The following is a 21,678-nucleotide window of genomic DNA, read 5'->3' as shown; positions in this document are numbered from 1 at the left end:
ATTTCTGCCAGAACAAAGAGCTTCCACAAGCACAACAATTCTATTTGTTCCTAATAGTAAACACAATCTCCTGTCTACAGCTGGAGAGACAATAGGACAGTGAAGTGTTTTCTGTAAGTCGAGTTAGAAATCTGAGCAGGTTCTGTACAGAAGAGGAAAAGTTATGGTTGGTAATAACTAACTTTTTTCATCTTGCTTTGGGCAGATCCGTGTTTATATATTCCTCGTTTTGCACACATGCTCGAGTTTGGTGATAAGAACCATGAAGTCTCCATGACAGCTTTAAGGCTCCTGCAGCAGATGAAGAGAGACTGGATGCACACAGGTCGACGGCCATCAGGGCTTTGTGGTGCAGGTATTGCAGAACCCGTGCATTGGCGTGTGTAGAGTGCCAAAAGCTAGTGGCAAAGAAATGTGTTATGTATATTTAATTTTCTAAGAAGCAGTTGCATATGTTCACCCTTAAAAAGTCATGCTTTTAGGCGAATCTGTACATACAAATTTAATGTCAAGATGAATCAAGTTAGATATGAACTTTAGGAACTAATCTAACCTTGGCCACAAACTGGAATATCACAGAGGTCATACTATTCCACAAATAGAAAGTGTAGATTATCTATAAGGCATTGTATAAAAGTTGTATAAAAGAACACAAAAACAGTGTGTTATGCTGAACCTAAATCTTATGGTTTAACCGAATTTAGCAATATTTTGGTATAAATATATTAAGACTGTGCAAAAGAGGGTTTTATTTTATCTTTATTTATTAAATTTGTTTGCTGCCCAGTTTGCCATGATGAGGGCAAGTAGGTCAAGCTACAGTACTTTCATGGCCTATATATCAGAACTTTTAGAACCAAAGTATATACTACAGGCAAATCCATGGGACAAAACCCTAAGACAGATTTCCTTACTTTGGGAAGAGAATTCAATTGGTAAATTGCAAGAGCTGTTTTTGCTTTCTCTGATGTCCTTGAGAGGCAAGTAGGCTTAAAGCAAAAAAGGGAAAAGTGGATTACAGAGGGCATTTGGAACACAGAAGATATAAGTAGAAGAAGGATTGTGCTACACTTCCATTTTCCTGTTATTTTGCACATGACATCCTGCTACAGCGGAGAGAAAGACCGGACCTGTTGGACAACTCAGGCAGAACTGTTGAGAGACTTGTTGTATCAGACGTCTCTCCTTCAAACTGATTACCACAACAGACCACTTTAAGAACCTATCCCTGATTCTACTTTGGCTCTTCTTTCTTCTCTACCTCTTATTTCTTTTGATTATAAGTTTGTGAGTCTTGGCCCTGTCTTGTTTTACACAGATATTAAGTAAGCCACTACAGGTAGCCCTCACTTACGACTGTTCGCTCATAAACTGCTTGAAGTTATAACCGTGCTAAAAAAAATGGAACTAAGGCCTGTGCCTGAAGTTACAGCTCTTGCAACACTCCCCCTCACAGTCACATGATCAAAATTTGGATATGTGGCAGCCAGACTGCATTTTGGACCACAGGGGTGTTGCAACTTCTCCCCCCTGCCTATCTCTCATCCCTCTCCCCATTTGTACCTTTTTGGCCCCCTGCTTTTCTGTGCTCTGCCACCCCAGCTTATCCTTGCTCTTTCTTGCTCCCACTGCTGATGAGGCATTTCCCACTGCTGATGAGGTCTTTCATGCCCACAAGCCCCACTGCGAAACCAGCAAAAGCAATCTGGTAAAAGCAAACCCTTCTGCATAAAGCCTGTGAAAGCAATGTGCCATGCTGCTGTGCTGGGCTTTCTGCTATACCACAAGAAGCAGAAGCAAGCAAGAAACAGCTATAGATCTTCAGCATGCCAGGAAACTCACCCCAACCCAACCCAGCAGTATGGTGCAAATGGGCTTGTTTTTGTCAACTGTGCACGAAGGGGCTTCCTTTTGCTGGCTTGCTTTTTCCGCCTGTGGGCCAAGGGACAAGGAAGGCAAGCCTCCCTTGTCAGCAGTGACAATAAGAAGATGGGGAAGATAAGCTGGGGTGTTGAAGTGCAGAATGGTGAGAACAGTGTGTGACTGCCGCTTCCTGGGTCATGGTAATAGTCCCAGAGCCATGCAAATTTGGGGCTGCTTGCTGTCTTGAAAGGTAGGGTACAGGGTGGCCAAAGACCAGATATAGGGGGAGACTTCGAGTCAGTCCTTCCCTTTTGAGGCTTGGGGCTGAGAGGGACCAAGTCCAGAATGATTTAGATTAGGTTGGGTACTCCTTTAATGATCCATAAGTCTGTGAGTGCTACAATTGCTGTCCTAAGACACATGATACAACCGTGCTGATTTGGCAATTTCAGTCCCAATTGTGGTAATAAGTCAAGGACTAACTCAACCTGCCAAGAAAGGGGGGGATAAAACTACTTTAAAATAGTATGTTAAATAAATAATATATTTAGGCTTCTGAATTTTTCAAGTGTAGAACACAGTATTTAAACTATTAATGGTTTGAGTTAGAAAGGATGTGTAGCCATTTCTTTTCCTTCTTTTATTTATTCCCAAGAAAAATGTTTTTTAGTTGGTAGCCACCAGTTACTATTTTAATCTTTCTTCCTGCACCTAGTGGAAGTTGAATGGAATTGTTGGGATATAGAAATAGCAAGAGGATGTAGACTGATATACTGCTTCACAGTGCTTTACAGCCCTCTCTAGGCAGTTTACAGAGTCAGCATATTACCCCCAACAATCTGGGTTCTCATTTTACTGACCTTGGAAGGATGGAAGGCTGAGTCAACTTCGAGCCAGTCAGAAGCAAACTGCTGCTAGTGGAATGCAGAGTTAGCCTGCAATACGGCATTCTAACCACTGCACTACTATGGATCTTTTCTGTGTTGTGGAAAATATACATTAAGAACTTAGTGTAAAATCACTGTTAGGGAGCTCTGAACCTTGAACTGAAATACTGAAAGCACTGAATGATGTTATGCGATTACTTTTTATTAGATAATTTTATTGTGTAAATACTGCATGGTAAAAATGGAATATATGTACAAGTACAAATGCATGTACTATTGTGGTATTGGGATATTTTCTCCTAATGGTGCGTGCATGAATATATGTGTATGTCTGCAAGGAGCTGGTCTATCTAGGTGAAATATTCGTTGAGGTTGATTATTATGCCATTCTGCATTTTCAAAATTTGTTTGGGTTGATGTAATATTTCTGCATGCAAAGTAAATTTCATAAAATTCCAGTTTAATCTTTCTGCAATCCATCAGTTTTTTAAAATTAATATGAGAAATAGGATTTTCAATGCCACCTATATGATTTAATGTAGTCCTTTGCTTCCCTCCATCCCAGGTGCTTTTTTGATGTGATTCTGCTTTTATGTTCTAGCTCTTCTTGTTGCCGCAAGAATGCATGATTTTCGGCGCACTGTTAAAGAAGTAATCAGGGTGGTTAAAGTTGGTGAATCAACATTAAGGAAAAGGTAAGTCAAGTATGTAATTTGCTTTATATTTTACTTGAGATTAGAGCATTTCTGAAATTTATTATTTGCTGCATGGAAAATGGATCTGTTTTCCCTTTCTGGAAAGATATCTTTTACAAACAGAACCCCATCATTGATTAAAATTAAAATTATTTATTGATTAAAATTATTTGGGGCCAAAGAAGAGTATTTTCTCTGTCACGGTGTCTACCACTGCCACAGGTTCCCCCTGGTATCTGGATGGTTCTCACCAGGATGGCCCTCTAGAAGACTGTTTTTTAGGCTTTCGATAGGCTGGCTGGAGCTTCCACCGGGTGATATAATATCTGTTTTATGTGTTGACTGGATTTACCATCTGCTTAGTGTTTTAGGTACATTTCAGTTTTATATTGTTTTATCCTATGAACTGCTTAGAGTCAGTTTGGAGTTGGGCAGCATCTGAATGAAACAAACAAGCAAATAAATAACTAAAGTGTAGCAGATTTACATAGAATTTCATTTTTACATGATTTTTGTCAAAAAGTTGCATAGAATGTCATATTGGGATATATTCAACACTGCACATGAGAGTCTTAACTGAAACTGAATCCAAATATTGACTACATATTGACAGCAGTTCTTCTGCCTCATATTTTGGAAATTGGAAGAGCAGTTGGATTTCAGAAGCTGAAATTTCATTGAGGAGGTAGTGTTGAAATGACAGTTAAACATAAACATTTACATTGGAATTAGCCACCTGCAAGCAATTGGTTTGTGGAACTGATGTGAGTCATCCATGTTCCCTTCTATGACTAAAGTTTATGTTGCAATCAATGACATAATAATCTGGTCTGTTATAGATAGGCTGTTTCCTTTCCTGTTAAAAGATACTTCTTCCCAGTCATAATTGTAATTAAAATACAGAGCAGAAGCTTGGTAAATCCAATTTTATGGGTTTATGTTGGCCCAAAGCTTAGTAATGAATGTATTTCTTTAGTCTTTTTCTGAATGCTTATGGGATCTGCAAAAGATCACCTCTTAAAAAAAGAAATTAATTCAGTTGCTCCTAACCAAAGCTCACATATAGATGGTGCACCTGAACCTGCAGGCTTTCCCATAAATTACTTCTGGAAATGTATCTTTTTCTATGTATAAAGTGTCTTTCTATTTTGAAATAAATGGGGAATGACATCCTTTGGGAAAAGGAGCTTCCTGCAAAATCTTTGCAAAGTACTAGTGGTTATGACAGCTGTTCAAATGTCATGGTTTCTACAGAGATGTAAAGATTTAACTGTTTGATAGTATTTTATTTAATTTAAGTTTTAATTATTTAAAGTAATAAATTGAACATTAAAAAATGGGAAACTTAGACTTTAGTGTTATGGATTATTTAAATAAAATCCATAGGATATATTTACTTTTTGCAGCTAGATAGAATAGAATCTGATTCTCTATTCAGTTTGCTGAGGATTAGAGGTTTCTATTAAGCCCAGCACTGTTTAATTTCAAGAGTACAGCTTATGCAAATGTATCAACTTTCTGAAATAATATAATTTGGGTTTGTGTAATACAAGTATTCTGTGACTAAAAATTCCTTTTGATGCTCCATATTTAGGATTGCAAGATAGTGGTGTCAGGATATTTTTATTGTTTTATATACAAAATGTAGTTTCTTATTGTTTTTCTTGTCAAACATAATCATTTTGTAACACCAGTTTTACTCTTTAATAATTTACATTTACAGGGAAATTAAATTCCATTGTAACAGAAAACTTCCTGTTTTCCTGTTTACTAGAAAGTAAATAATTCCAGTATTAACATATTCATTTTGAATTATTATGTTTTCAAAGTAAAGTTTAAATTTTGCTAGAAATCATTGAAATTAATAAAAATGGTTTAGGCAAATGATTGCTATTTATCAATGTATTTCAATATTACTTTTGATAGTATTTTTTTACTATTATAACCACAGGTCATAGCCTCATACAATGCAAAAATCACTGACTTAAAATACACATTAAAAATAACAAATAAGACCTCAAACATAGTTTGTATAAATAAACCATGTGGGAGAGAATAAAAAAGCCTATAATAAACATGGCAAAAGGATCACAAAATTTCTGAAGTAAACAAATCTGCAAAATGTAACCCTCATTACTTACATGAATCAAAAAGTTGACATGGCTTTGAACAGCTGCTCAAATAAAGACTGTCACAGCTGCGAAGGTCATCCTATTCTTAGGAAACACATTTTCTAGGCGGTTGGTCAAGCCCATTTCCCTTTTTGATATTGGAGCGAAATATTTAATAGTGGCTGCTAAAGAGGCATGATGAGCAAATAATGAGGAATATCATCTTTAATATCCCATGCAATGAAGTCATAGGCAAAGGTTTTAGGGAATTTGCCTATAATTTTTATCCAGTATAGTACCTCCTGTATTCTGTTTTATGTAACTGCCAACTAAAGAGGGATATGGATCAAATAATTTCATTCAAATTTGTTCTTCTTAGCATTCGATTGATCAGTCTTTTTTTATATATAAATTGACATAAATTGTTACACTAGGCATCTTGGATTTATATCTTTGTCTTGCTCTAAAATGATGTACAATGATTTGCATTTTGAGTGTGTATCATTGCTGGAATGCAGGCAGTTGGAAGTTGACTAGTAAGTCATCTCTGGATTCAAGATCCTACCTTGCATATAGTAATTGACGTGTTTGGAATAAAACTTGACATGAGGATTTTTTTGTGTGGTATCAGCCAAAATGTGACAAAACTGGCTGGTGTTGTCCTTATTATTGGCAAAAAATGCTGCATTTGACACAGCTACTGTTATACCTACTATATCATATTAAAATAATTTTATGTGAAAGTCTCAATTGACCAAAATCATGATGGCAAGCAGAGTTCTATATCTAGAATCCATCTGATGACCACAATACATGCATATGCAAGATTGTGACTTAGAATGTAAGAGGAATATTTGAAAAAGCATATGAATGATCAAAGGAAATAAAAGAAAGCAAAAATATTTGTTATGCACCTGTGAAACCAAGAAAAAGGAAAAGGATGGGAAAAATATGAAATCAAAGTGTTCTGATCTATGAGGTGGAAATGATTCATACATGAAGGGAAGTGAAAGTATATATTTAATTATCAACAAAAAGGCTAAAATGTTTGTCAGAAAAAATGAATTTGGATCATCTAAGTTAATTCACATTAAAATAGGAAGCTAAGGTAGTTGCACATTGTGCATTAGTGAATAGTGATAGTGGATAGATTAGTTTGAGGGAAAACTACAATTTTCTAATGTATCATTCGTACTATCAAGATTATGTTACTTTAGAACATTTCTAAAAACATACTCTCATCATCACTTATCTAGAGTCCTACAATATACTTTAAAAGTAGTCCTCCACTTACAACTGCAATTGGGACCAGAATTTCAATAATAATTTATGACAGTCATAAATTGAGGAACTCATGTGACTGAACCTGATTTTATGACCACATTTACAGTGCAGTTAAGCAAATCTTGTGGTTGTAAGTACAAATCCAAATAGGAATTTTTGGAGCTAGAAACCAGCAGAAAATGTCACAAATCTTAATCAGATCTTGTGATCACAAGACACCGCAAGCAATTGTAAATGGGAGCTGCTTTCTAAAATGCAGTCATGTGACTGGAGGGGGTTGCAACAGGTCATAAATCACCTTTGATTACTCTGAATTAAGTGATTTATCATAAGCTAAGGATTACCTCTATATTTGATAGCCTTTAAAGATGACAGTTGATTCAGAATCTGGCAATCAAAGGATTGATTGGCCTACACATGATGTATGTTCCAAGTTCACCATAGACTTCTTATATGTTTCCAAGTGAAATTAATATTTTAGCCTATAAAGGCTCTTTGTGGTAGTATTGTCTTGTACCTGCTTCATATATCCTAGAATCAGTTTATGAAAATAGAGAACCATAAATACTTTTCAATTGGTACATCATCTGCATTACAGAACAGCCTCTTCTGGAAATATGATCAGCCCTTACGCAGCTAGTTTTGTGTAAGTGTTATTAAAAACTGAACTATTCTGGAGAGGCTTTGGAGTTTTAGGAGATCTAGATCCAGCTAATTCTGTATCGTACTTCTCCCAGTAGCTGGCCAGATATCTTTTGAAAACTCAGAATCAAGAAAATAACTATCTCCCACTTCTTTATATTATTCTTAACTAGAAGCATGCTGCTTCTGGACTTATCATGACTTACAGCCATGATAGACTGAAAGGCTTGTCATTCTAATTGAATGGTTTTTAGCTGATCAACCTATTGATTTGTGGACTTATCCTCTATGAATTTATAAGCCTCAGAGCAAGTTAAGGCATAGTAAAAATTATCTTTGAAAACCACCATTATAATTTATTTAAGCTTAAAACCTGCTGATTTAAGGCAATAATAAAGCTTATAGCTAGTAAGTTATTTTGCAGTTTCCAATTGATTCAGAAGGATTATTGGTATACAGTTTTCATTTTATTTGAGTGATAGCAAATGTATTGAATTGTAAAAGAAGCACATTCAGTTGAGCAGTTGTTTACAATGAAGGAGCGTGAATACAACATTTATGCTTTGAAATGTTTACTCAAGTCATGCACATCAACTAAATTGACAGTGTTATTTACTTTGACAAGGTAAACGTGACAGCTGAATTATTTTCCAGGTTCTATAATTATAGCTGTATTTATTACAGATTCGTAAAACATGATTGATGTTTCTCAAATAACCTCACATTATATTGCATTTATCAAGGGCACATTCAAAACAAACCTTTTTCACTAAGCTTCCCTGAGCTCAATATTTTTTTCTTGAAGCATTTAGATTCTTAAAATGTCATTAAGTAGAAGTTGGTTGAATTAATAAGTACTTGCTTCATGTAAGTCTCTTAAATTCTACAAGAATCTGTTTATGGAACTGAAGGCCTCTGACAAGTTACCTGAGATTTTATCTGGGAAAAATTCTGCATAGACTTCTCATTTGTTTTTCTCAGCATAGACTACCAGAGAGGAACTCTTGATCATATACTTTAAATTCAGAATCTCCTGATTCAGTAATTGGCATCTCTGTCTAAGGAAGGACTCCTGTTTGAACCAATACTCTTTTAGTTGGATCAGTGATCTTACTCCATATACAGCAGCTTCCTATGTACTGAGCTTTCCACAGGCATACAAGAAATTTCACTCAGCAGAAGGCTGATACAAATAGTTTAGTTTCTTACTTTCAGACAAGAATGAAATCACACAGATGTCCCTATTTTCCTACTTTGATTGGCATCGAGGTTTATGTGCACATGCACACATACAAGTTGTGTTCCTAGATGCTAATTCCAATCCTTCCATTTTTCTGAATCAACATTTTTTATTTATTTATTTATTTATTTTTATTTGTCAATTGCTTACAAGATAATAGGTATAAGTAAAAACATAGTTATGAATACATGGATACATATAAGAAAAATAAAAAATATATATAAAAGAAACAATAGGACAGGGACAGTAGGCACGTTGATGCGCTTATGCACGCCCCCTACAGACCTCTTAGGAAAGGCGTGAGGTCAATAGTAGACAGTCTAAGGTTAAAGTTTTTGGGGTTTGGGGAAAAAAACCACAGAGTCAGGTAGAGTATTCCAGACATTGACCACTCTGTTGCTGAAGTCGTATTTCCTACAATCAAGTTTGGTACGATTAACCTTGAGTTTGTATCTATTGTTTTTTCTTGTGTTGTTATGGTTGAAGCTGAAGTATTCATTGACAGATAGGACATTGCAATGTATGATTTTATATACTATATACTGTACTTAGATCGGACCGAAGGCGGCGTAGTTCTACGTGTTGTTTTTTTTTTAAACAAGTTTTATTTTCAAGACATACAAGACATTTGTCTTGTAGTTCTACGTTTTCTAGGTCTAGAATTTTGAGTCTGATGGCATAAGGTATTCTGTAACGAGTAGAGGAGTGGAGAACTCTTCTTGTGAAATATTTCTGGACTTTTTCAACTGTCTTAATATTAGATACGTAATGTGGATTCCAGAATGATGAGCTGTATTTGAGTATTGGTCTAGCAAATGTTTTGTATGCTCTAGTTATTAGTGTAATATTACCAGAGAAAAAGCTACGTAAGATTAGGTTAACAACTCTTAATGCCTTTTTGGCTATGTAGTTACAGTGGGCTCTAGCACTTAGGTCATTTGAGATGAGTACTCCAAGATCTTTGACAGAGTTTGGATCATCAACAAGGTCTTGACTATTCAGCCTGTATTTTATTTTCTGATTTTTTTTTTGCCAATATGTAGGACAGAGCATTTATTTGTTGAGATTTGAAGTTGCCATTTGTTTGACCATTCTGATACATAGTCAAGGTCTTTTTGAAGGGTTGCAGTATTGTCTGTGGTGTTGAATAGCTTTACATCATCAGCGAAGAGAAAGCAGTTGCTCTTGATATGATGTTTAACGTAACATAACACAACACAACATATAACATAACATACAACAGAACATAACATAATTCTCAGTAGCTAAGGAACTCTTAGTTCTTGTGTTAATAGCTTCATTCCTCACACCATTTTCATATCTATTTCTTTTTGTTTCTCTAAATCTGGAGGTGTCAGCACTTCTTTCTTTCTGTCAATTTGATTTTTGATGGCTAGAAGGTATTTTTTTCCCTTCTTCCATTTCCATTTCTTTGATGGAGCTGTTAAAATCTCTCTCTCAGAGCAATCCTGACTGGATAATAGAAAGGAAAATTCCCATTTCCTCTTCAGCTGGAGAGATTTGTCTAGTTTGAGATCTCTCCCTCCTTCCATTGAGGTTGGATAGAAGGAAGGAGTGATATTTTTATCTTTACTATTTGTCAACATGAGCTCCTCTCATTCTAGAACTCTCCCTCCCATCTTGGATTGGAGTAGTCACCTTCATTACTTTGTACAAATCACTCTTTCTGCATCCCCCCCCCCCCAATCTTACGAAGCCCTTGGAGTCACAATTGCTGGCAAATGCCAAAACCTGATTGCCTGGCCAGTCAGGCAACCCACAATAGTTAGCACCCTCAATTTTTTTTTTCCAAAGAATGATTGCCTCTTACAAGTAGCGAGCAAACTCTTTCTAGGGAATGAGGGAAAAATGCATGTAGTTTCAGTTGTGACTGGAAGATGCAGAATTGATCTACCCAGTTACAGGAATGGATTAATAAGCTTGTCATTCAACTTTTTAAATGATTCTGTAGAGGGGAGAAAGAAAGCCAGATGTGATTTTTAGCAATAGTGGGGTGGGTGTTTTTTGTTTGTTTGGTTTGGTTTTTCTGACAGAGATGCTTGTAGCAAATCTGGTGCAATCCAGTTGATCCTAGGTGGCTTGAAGATCCTGGAATGAATGAAGGCAAAGAGATGTTCAGCAAATAAAAGTAGATGATAACTCTGGGCATCCTGAACTGGTAAAATCTTAGTGGAGGCATGAACTGAGTTGTGATTAGCAAAATCAGCTACAAGTAAAAAGTGAGGTCAGTTGTCTGATTGGTACTTTACATGGCATTGAAGGTTTTGCTCTATGGCAGCATTTGTAATCTCAGATTTTCTGCTTTATTATTGATGGTGGGCAAGAGTAGCTGGAGTTTTCTAGAGTTTCCAAAAAGATGCTATGAATTGGGGGGAGGGGGGGCTGCTCAGAAATGAGTTTATGGGTTCTGGAAAACTTGCTGAATGATCAGTTGAGGCAGAATGCAGGCGATAACTGGAAATAGAATTGGAATATAATTTTATTACGGTCTTAGACCAGCAATAGACATCACTATTTACAATTTTAAAAAAAGTACTGACACATTATAATATATTAACAGTGGATAAAAACATCCCTGTTAAGAAAATAAATGTTCTCAAACAGTTAGGGTCACTCCCTGGTTGATATGAGTGGAGAGCCAATGTGTGTGTAAATATCATTTTCCAAAGATTGTTCTATCTCCAAAAATTGGCACAAATTGACAGCTATAATTCTGTGACCAATTTTTTTCTTGTAGACATTGCAGCAACACGATAACTGGAAATAAAATAAGCTTTTTGAGAAAAGAGATTACCTATCTCCAACAGTTTTATAACATTTGATAAGTCAGTTAGACTGTCCAAAGAAATGGATACCATTTCTTTGGACATGTGGAGGAAAGGGGACATAACAATTCAGATGGTCAAAGTCACAACTGGGCATGGTCACAACTGGGCAAGTCATGGTCATTTTAAATATTTTGAAGTGTCTAGATGGCTGGCTGCTCTGCCAGAATCACAATAACTGTTCCCTTAAGGAAAGCTGGACAAAGGTGTTCCTGAAGGTTATCTCTGCGAGCCCACAAACATGGATCTTGCTGTACTATGTAGGATTGTTGAATTAGAAAAATAATTTCTTTTGTCACTCATGGGTGTCAGAGAAAAAGAACATTTTTGGGTGTATAATGAAGGGGGTAAGAAATACTCTAGCACAGTGGTTCCCAAACTTTTTCAGTCCACTGCCCCCTTAGTGCTACAAACTCATCCTCGGTGCCCCTCCACCCAGGGGTGGGATTCAAATTTCTGTGGGTGTGGCCTAATTTGGGGGTGTGGCTTGCTGGTCATGTGACTGGGTGGGCGTGGCTTGGTCACATGACTGGGTAGGTGTAGTTTGGTGGGCATGTGACTAGGTGGGCGTGGCCAGGTGACTGGCAAACCAAATACAAGTGGTCCTCACTTAATGGCTGGTTGTTTAGCAAGTGTTCTAATTTATGACTGGCCTCCCCAAAGCTACTTGACCTATTTTTGGAGTTTTGACAGCCATGCACACACATACACATACACTCCCTTCCAACCCTGCTGGAGCAGGTCATTGGACTAGAATCAGCAAAGCATCTCTGATTAGATTCTAGTAGTGAATAGAATCTAATCAGAGAAGCTTTGCCAATTCTTGTTGTATTTGTATTTCTTTATTTTATGTTGCTGAATTGCGTTGACATGTGTGTCCCTTCTTGTGCACAGCCCAGAAGCTTTTGTTATTCTTTGCAGCAAAATTTACCGACCTCTGGCTTTGCTCTACTTTTCAAACGTGCCGGCACTGCCGCATTCTAGGTGCCGGCCCCGCAGGTCCACCCCATTGAACCCACTGCATTGGAGGGACCTGCCCAAGCAAGTCCAAGCGGAGCAGTGCACCAAGTCAATGGGGTGAGCCTGAGAGAGGGAAAGAGTGAGAGAGAGAAAAGAGAGAGAGAAAGAGAGAAGGAAGTAAAGAAAGAGAAAAGGGAAAGAAAGAAAGAAAGAAAAGGGGGACAAAGAAAGGGGGGGATGGAAGGAAGGGACAGAAAGAAAAAGAAATAAAGAAGGAGGGAGGGAGGGAGGGAGGGAGGGAGGGAGGAGAAAGATAATGAGATATCTATTCTAGTCCAATCACCTGCTCCAGTAGGATTAGGGAGTGTGTGTGTGTGTGTGTGTGTGTGTGTGTGTGTGTGTGTGCTCTCCCTTGTAATTTACCAGTACATTTTGGTTTTGCCTTCTTCAGAATTGGCACTATAATTCATTGGGGAAAAGTAATTTTTAGGGTGGAGGTCTGGTCCAATGGATCCTGTTTAAAGCCTCAACAAAATGTGAGAGCTTCCTGATAGTTTTGACCATGTTTTGTCCACAAAACCTTTAATAGAAGCCAAAGATGTTTCAATGTGCTGGCAAAGATGTTTCAGTGTGGAAATGGGCCTCAGTCTAAACTAGGCCTCATTTCAATCTGATGCATCAGCTCTCTCTCTCTCTCTCTCCCTCTCACTCCTTCCCTCTCTCACTCTCTCTCTCTCCCTCCCTCCCTCCCAGACTGGCTTTGCTCTACTTTCCTGATGTGCCTGTGGAGCTGGCGCCTCGAACATGGATGTATGGATGGATGGATAGATAGAGACAGAGACAGAGAGACAGATAGGTAGGTAGGTAGATATATTAGTAGGTAGGTAGGCAGGCAGGCAGGCAGACCTTTTGGATGGATGGATGGATGGATGGATGGATGGATGGATAGGTAGGTAGGAAGATAGATAGATAGATAGATAGATAGATAGATAGATAGATAGATAGATAGATAGATAGATAGATAGATAGATAGATAGATAGATAGATAGATATACTGGTAGGTAGGTAGGAAGATAGATAGATGGATTGATGTATGGATGGATAGGTAGGTAGGTAGGAAGGTAGATGGATTGATAGATGGATTGATGGATGGATGCATGCATAGGTAGGTAGATGGATGGATGGATGGATGGATGGATGGATAAGTGGGTAGGTAGGTAGACAGACAGAAAGACAGGCTTTTTGGATGGATGGATGGATGGATAGATAGATTGGTAGATAGGTAGGAAGGCTTTGACCACATGCCCAATATCCAGGATCCCGCTCAACCAAGCCCGCCCCTCTTTGTAGTTGCCGTGCCTGACAGCAAGTTCACAGGCTGCCCTTCCTGCCAGGGATCAGCCTCACAAGTGCCCTCCCTCCCAGGGCATTCATGTCATTGAGGATGGTGCTGTTCCCTGCTTCCTGGAGCCAGTACAGGGCAGGGTTGAGGAAGCCCAGGGCAGGCAGTGGTGCAGCGTTGGAAAAGTAGAGGAAAGCCATGCCACACCGCTGCATTCGAGGTGCCTCCCCCGCAGGCATGTTGGGAAACATCGACTCCGGAGCCAGTGCCTCAATGGGTGAACCTGCAGGGCTGGTCGGCGCCTTGAATGCCCCCTTGCCGCCTCTTAGCACCTCTCTGCCGGCCCCCTTGGGGATGCTAAGAGGTGGCAGGGGGACAGCGTGTCAAACGCGGCGGCATATAACGTGCCACTGCTTCCGTATTGGAGGCGCTGACTCCGGAGCCTTATTAACTACAGTCAGTGGGTGAACCTGCAGGGCTGACACCTCTAATACCCCCCTGCCGCCTTTTAGCATCCCCAAGGGGGCCGGCAGAGGGGCACTGAGAGGCAGCAGGGGGGCGGTGCATCGAACGCGGCTGCTGCAGCACGTAACATGCCACCATTTCCGCATTGGAGGTGCCGGCTCCGGAGCGGTGCTAAGTCAATGGGTGAACCTGCAGGGCCAGCGCCCTGAACGCCCCCCTGCTGCCTCTTACTGCCCCCCTGCTGGCCCCCTTGCCTCTTAGCACCCCTCTAAGTCATCCCACCGCACCCCAAGTGGCGGTCCTGCCCACTTTGGGAACCACTACTCTAGCAGCTTCTGTGATAAATCTTCAGCCTAATTGTTCTGCAAGCTAGAATATAAGAGAGATTGAAGTTCAAACAAAGAAAAATGTGCCCACTGACCTGGCATTGCGTGAGCTTGTGGACAATTTGTAAGCGTTCCATTTTTTTGTGGGCAATCTGAACCTCTGTTGGGTATTGAAGATCTTTGAGGATATGTTATCTATACTGTAATGCTTCTTTGTTGAATAACATAGTTCCTTTTGTTTGGAAGGAAAGGAGGAACAAGAACAAGTTGCCCTTACACTCTGGACTAGATTGTGAAAAGGTGATTCCTAAGGCAAAATAGAAAATATATGGTTTGATAAGAAGATGTGAGAAGATGGTTGATAAGAAAGACTGCTGGGTATTAGACTCATATTTGCCATTATCCAACATGGTCAGATGAATCAACACAGCAATGATAGGAATAAATTTACACCTCCCACAATGAGAATCAAAAGTAGCTAAATATTGACAGATCTCTTACGTGTGAATCAAACTGTTCGCTCCTCTGAGATTCAGTTTAGTAAAAATATGTGCCTTTTGCAAGCACTTTAAGAGTTCAATCTCAATAAGGGAAAAGATAGTAATTCCTATTTATTACAGAGCTCAGGAGTTGGTATTCATGGATCACACACAAAAAACCCATCTTGTTTTTAACCCCAAACAGTACAAGTGCTGATAAGAGGAGGGGCATTTAATTTGTTTTAATATGATCTTTGATTTCCATTCAGCATATAGTTGCCTTTAAATAGTATAGTTAAATCAAGTGTGGGCAACCATTGGAGAAGTCTGTGGGCACATGGTCTTCCATCACACACGTGGGTGTATTAGTTTCTGAGAAATGTTCTAGAAACTTCCTGCAGTTTTTAAATTGTGATAGGCCTATTTTAGGGCTTGCATTTTAATTTTCATGTGTCTGCCATCTCAGCGTGTCAGGAAAGTGTTGTCACTTTTAAGTATTCTTTACCAGAAGAGGCTTCAAGAGTCACAAAAAGGGGATTCATATTTTAAATAGTGTCTCTAAATCTCTCTCAGAAATTTAGTGTGACATGGAGTCAAGAAAGTTTACAGTATATAAAGAAAATGAGAGATATGGGAATCCACTTTTGACCAATGGCAGAGTTGTGATAAAGGCAGTTGTGAGATAAGAACCAGGAACTAGAAATCATAAGCTGTAGACACGTAGCAGTCCTCGACTTTTGACCAGTTGTTGCACAAAGTGGCTGTTAAATAAGATGCCCATGTGAGTGCTTCACTCAATGACTGCAATCCTGGCATTTCTGGTTGCAATTGTTAAATAATCTAGTAGATTGTTAAATTGACATAATCCCAGCTAAAGAATGTGGGTTGGCTAAGGAGAGAGGCACCAGGAGGCTCAGGAGCTGAACATCTTCTCTGCTGAAATCCATGTAAGATTTTCAGGCCCTGAGACACTCATGTGTGGCTAGTGCTGGACTTCCCTGGGCTTCTCCCATCCTCCTGTGTGCTCATTTCCTTATTGTGTAGCCTCTCTACTCAGAGGCTGAAAATCTCCTCCACTGAAATCCAAGCAGGATTTTCAGTCCCTGAGCAAAGAGACCCTTGGGTGCTGCCTGCACCAGGCCTCCCAGGGCCTCCTCCCCCTGTCTGAAGCGGCCCATGTTCCTTAACTTAACCACGCTGCTCTCTGCTCTCTGATCAGATTTCAGGTCCCTCTTGTCTCTGGGGGATAGCTGAAAGAGTTGCCTGTTGAAGGAGTTCAGCTCCCCTCCTCCAATATGTAGGACATAAGTCCTCTAGTGGAATAAAGGATCAAGTCTTTAGGATCTGAGATAATTTTCTGCAACTCGCCGAAGGAGTTTAGCTCCCCTTGGTAGGCAGCTCTTTCAGCCAACTCCCAGAGATGAGAAGGAATCCTTTCAATAGACAGCAGCAGCTTGCAATCTTCCATTTTGCAAGCTGCTTGGTTGACTTTGCCTTGCTGGGGAAGCCAGTAGAAAAGATTGCCGATGGTGATCATACCATTACGGAGTGCTTGGCAACCAGTCATAAGTGGGACCAAGTTGCCAGGCAACCAGATTACAATCACATGACCACAGGAGTGGTGGTACAGTGTTTTGCATTGGCCAGAAGTGCTTTACACACCATGAATTATCCTTCCCAAAGTCATTGTAATTATAGACCATGGTTAAACAAAAGGTCATAAGTCGAGGACTACCTGTACTGTGCCTATTCAACCAAACTCTTAGCTTGATAAGGACATTTCTATCTTGTGTCCTGCTTAGGGGAAACCAGTGATTCAGGCTGGATGAGTAGAGTCCATATAGAGTTCCTTAACTTTTACTACACGGGAAAGGACCTGTCTATAGTTTGGGAGCTTGGAGCAGGAGGACAGCATGAACTCTCGATTCCAGATAAGGAGAGGAAGATGACACTCAAGAACATTCTGGTTTGGAATATAGATGTGCTACTTCATGCCTGTATTCTATTAGTGTTACTATGTTTCTGAAATATTGCTTGGGACGTAACAGTGTGGTTATTTCTACCTTCCAATCCTCTCAGCACAAGCCATGAATATTTTCTCAGCATAGTATGTAAGGGTGGGTACATTGAATGTGCTGTTGCATGAGCTTGTAGCCAAGAACTGAAGGCATTTTCAGTCTCTAGTATTACTTTATAAGCTATACACATTCTTAGCCTGTATTGTAGTCACTGGAGAATGCATAATGCATTTATATAAAATGACAAGTGCTTCAGCTTTAGGCCTGTGAAGAGGTAAATGAGTTCATGTAAATTACAGATCCTAGCAAGCACTGTACAAAATAACAAAGATACTTTCAAGGGTGGAAAAGAGTGCTGTTCAGTTTCCTATTGTGTAGTGTGGCTAGTTTTGAAATTTATCATGAGCTTTGTATTAAACAGAGCAAACAAGATAAGGTTATATTATATATCTCTGGGTGTAAAAAAAAAATCATACAATATTGGTGGTTAGTAGATATATGTCAGTTAAGATAGATCTTAAATCAGCTGTCAAGCAGATGGCTGGCTTTGGAATTTGGGATGTTACCAAAAAGAAAAGAATGTTGCTTATGAATGGAAATAACATGGATTTATTTGGTATCTGGCTATGAATTTCATTGGATGCAGATCAAAATTATTTTGCTAAATTAAGTAGTGTCTTGAAATATGTAAAATGATTTTAAATTGTATCATTGGTTGAATTGTACACTTTTTGCCAGTGCAATGGAGAATGATCCAGTTTACTGTAGGTTCCCTCTTAATTTTCTTCCAGTAAGACATGAGCAACAGACTCTTTCTATAGAGTAAGTGCTATTTTCACAGTTTCCTTCAGGAATTTTTTCCTTTAGCAAACAGTTTGTTGCATAGATATAAATATTTGAGGCAATACTCAGTATTTTCATTTTTATGCTCATTCCTTTTAAGAAATAGTCCACATCATCTTGCTTTTTACAGTCACAAAGTCATTAAGAAAGGAAGAAATGGGTTTCCAAGAATTTCTTCCTCATGGCATGTAGCAGTGAATATTTATTATGATCTTCAGTGCAAATCATGAGTTTGCATGGTGAGGACTTCTGCCTTTTTAATAAAAAAATTTGGTAGATGCAGAACATATATTCCTTCATGTCCTATAAAGACATGCTCTTCTTCCATAAAACTACACTCTAAGCAGAGATAGATGAGATAATAATAAGATTACTGATCTACAGAATTGTATCAATGCTGATTATATCTGTGTAGGCTGTATCTAACATTGTATCAGTGAATTTTCTGTCATATAACCAGATACGTCTGCTGCACCCTCTAAATTAAAATGGACTTACTCTTTTTTTTAAAAAAAAGTTTTTATTTTTTAAGACAAACATATACAAACAAAACATAAAAACCATCTTCCATCTTATATATATATATATATATACAGTGTGTCAGTTGGCTACAAATCTTTTGTGCTATCCTTTTGTAGTCATTTCTCAATTTATATAAATTTCCACATTGTCAAGCTAACATATGCTTGTATGCTTATCAATTATTAATCATCCATGACCAAACTATTCTATCACTTTATATGAGATATTTCAAATGTTATTTTAAAATTTATGTTATACTTTCATCCAGTGGTTATATATGTCTATATTATATTTTATATCTATCTATTAAACCTATTACAAAATCAACAAATCTATTACATTACCATGTCTTTTTGTCCAACTATTGATAAAACAAATCCCATATCATATAAAATTGTTTATCTTCTTGTTCTATAATTTCAAATGTCAATTTACTCATTTCAGCACAGTCTATAATTTTCTTAATAACTTCCCCCTGCATAGGTATTTTATCGTTTTTCCAATTTTTAGCAAACACAATTCTAGCTACTGTTAAAACATTTTCAATCAAATACTTCAATTCTTTATTGTATATTTCCGGTATAATTCCCAATAAAAAAATCTCTGGTTTAAAGTCTATGTGTTGTTTTATCATTTTTTCCAACCATGTGTGGATTTTAGTCCAATATTTTTTTGTATCCGAGCACATATGGTAATATGAGCCAGGTATCTGATGACATTTCCAACATTTATCCTTTTCTTTATTTTCTAAATTTTCTTTATATGCAGTTGACATTGTCATTTTATAATTCTGAGACCACAATTTTTGCCACTTCTCTAAATCAATTCCATATCCAAATTTCCCACCCAAGCAATCATTGTTTCTTTAACTTGTACTTCTTCCAGTTTAAATTCTATTAAATGAAAATTGACTTACTCTTAAAAAGCTTCCAGAAGTGCAGTTAATTATATCAGATAAAGAAATCAGATAACATCTGCCTGATTACCAGTTGCTCACAAGGCACTATAAGATATTGGCTAAATGTTTAAAGCCCTACACTGCTTGCATTTCTAATATTACAACTTTATTTGGGCATCAGGATCTACAGGACAGATTCCCCCCCCGCCCTTGAAATTTCCTCCCAAAGGGTCTATATCAGGGGTCTCCAATCCCTGGTCCGTGGACTGGCACTGATCCATGGCATGGCAGAAATCGGGCTGCCCAAACAAGCGAAGCCATATCGGTGGGATGCAGGCAGCACACAAAACGATGCCGCCTTCGGTCTACAAAAAAAGGTCTCTCCATGACACTGGACCCTGGTGCCCAAAAGGTTGGGGGCCGCTATACAACATATGGGAAATGGCCTTCTCTTCAGCTGGCCCAAGCTGTGAAGCAATTATGGATGAAGACAGATTAGTTGCCAATAAGCAAATAAATAAAGCAGATACTTTAGGTAATAAAGACATCTTGATATCAGCAATATGTTCCAGAAACAAAAATTGATCTCAACTTTATATTGAGATCACAAGATATAACTTTACATTACAAGATGTAACTCAGTTTATTTAATCTAATTAATTTAGTGGACATTTTAATTCCCCATTATATAATTACTTACAATGCTTTATATTAATCATAGACATTAATTAATTTATATCTAAATGAACAATTATGGTGCAGCTGGACAGTTCTGCTTATACCTCTCATTGTGAAATACTCTGAATTACAAACATTTATCTAAATCCAAACTAGATATTTTATTATGTAACTATTAAATGAGATCACTTTTCCCCCATTTGATACTTATATACTGGATGAAATAGATAGGGCAGGGATGTCAAACTTGATTTCATTGAGGGCCGCATCAGGGTTGAGTTTGACCTTTGGGAGCCAAGGTAGGCATGGCTTGACATCACTCGTGTCAGGGGCGCATGTGGTGGCCCGAGCACTCTACCAATGAAAACAGGCTCCTGAGCTCTGTTTTCATCTGCAATGTCCCCCAACCTTCTGCCAGCGAAAACAGAGCTCGGGAAGGACGCCTGTGGCCTTCCTAAGCTCCATTTTCACTGGCAGAGCCACCTTGGGCCAGTCCATCGCTGTTTCGAGGGCAGCCCAGTGGGCCAGATCTAAGCACCCTGCAGGCTGGATCTGGCCCCTGGGCCTTGAGTTTGACACCCGTGAGATAGGGCCATTATAATTGATCAAAAGTTTTTAAAATTTAAGGTTAAAATGACTAGTGCATTTTTGGTGCATTTCTCATTAAAAATACAATTTAATAGAATCTGCTATTTGTTTACCTTTAGTAAATCTATCTTGATCCAAATTTGTATAATCAGTAGTTAATTTGCTTAATCTTTTGAGCAAATAAATTATAAAAGTCTTTTGATTTTATTCAAAGTACACAGTTGGTTGATAGGATTCAGCTCTCTGTTAGTTTTTAGTATCATAACTAACCACTTGGTAACATGAATCAGAGATGTGATTATCCTATAGTACTGAGTCAAACAAAAGAACGAAAATAGAGGGCAATTAGTTTTGAAATATTTTGATAGACAGTTACAGTAATATCACTTTATTTTAATTACTTGTTATATTTCTTTGGAACATGGTTGCAATATTTTCTATGAGCTTAGCTGGGAGTAACTGTAATTGAGTGTAGAAAATCATTTATTTTATTTAAATGTATATGCTACAATGAATACAGTTAGCATAAAACTATATACTTTATATATTTATTTATTTTAACATTTCTCTCTGAATATGCTTTAACTGAGTTATTTTAATCTGTGAAGCTTTCTTTTTTAATTTATTTGCTAATGTCATATGCCTTATTGCCATGCTAAAATTTCTGTTAAATACATATCTACTTGGAAGCAATTTTATTACATTCCAAGACATCTAATCCTCTTCTCTTTCTCTCTAATCCTCTCCTCTTTTGAATCATTTTTATTAATGTCTTTATAACCTATATTTCTATATTTTAACTCTACTCTCTTCTTTTAAAGAAACCAAAAAAGGACACACACAATAATTAACATTATCATTAAAATTTTAATTAACATTTCTTAATAAAACACTAGTTTTTAATATTATGTGTGTGTGTAAATGTATGTGCTTTTATGTGTTAACAGAAGAGTTATATAAGTATTACTACTGTAATAGAAAGCTATATATT

At 37.9% G+C, this 21,678-nt stretch overlaps 1 protein-coding gene across 5 annotated transcripts in view; it reads left to right on the top strand.

Annotated features, from left to right (window-relative positions):
- The window catches only part of BRF1 (BRF1 general transcription factor IIIB subunit), a 224,776-nt gene that overhangs the window by 100,673 nt on the left and 102,425 nt on the right, over window positions 1-21,678 (top strand). For all 5 annotated transcript variants that reach the window (XM_087952282.1, XM_026670128.2, XM_026670129.2 and 2 more), the window contains 2 exons: window positions 206-355; window positions 3,352-3,445. In XM_087952282.1, coding sequence (XP_087808408.1) covers window positions 238-355; window positions 3,352-3,445 — 212 coding nt within the window. In that variant the 5' untranslated portion in view covers window positions 206-237. The remainder of the gene's footprint in view (window positions 1-205; window positions 356-3,351; window positions 3,446-21,678) is intronic.

This window comes from Notechis scutatus, chromosome 1 (assembly GCF_049901735.1).
Source record: "Notechis scutatus isolate UNSWTSFEM ecotype Mainland chromosome 1, rNotScu1.2, whole genome shotgun sequence".
In the NCBI taxonomy this organism is placed as follows: domain Eukaryota; kingdom Metazoa; phylum Chordata; class Lepidosauria; order Squamata; family Elapidae; genus Notechis; species Notechis scutatus.
Note: the sequence above shows the minus strand (reverse complement) of the source record. Positions and strands in the feature narration are given on the sequence as shown.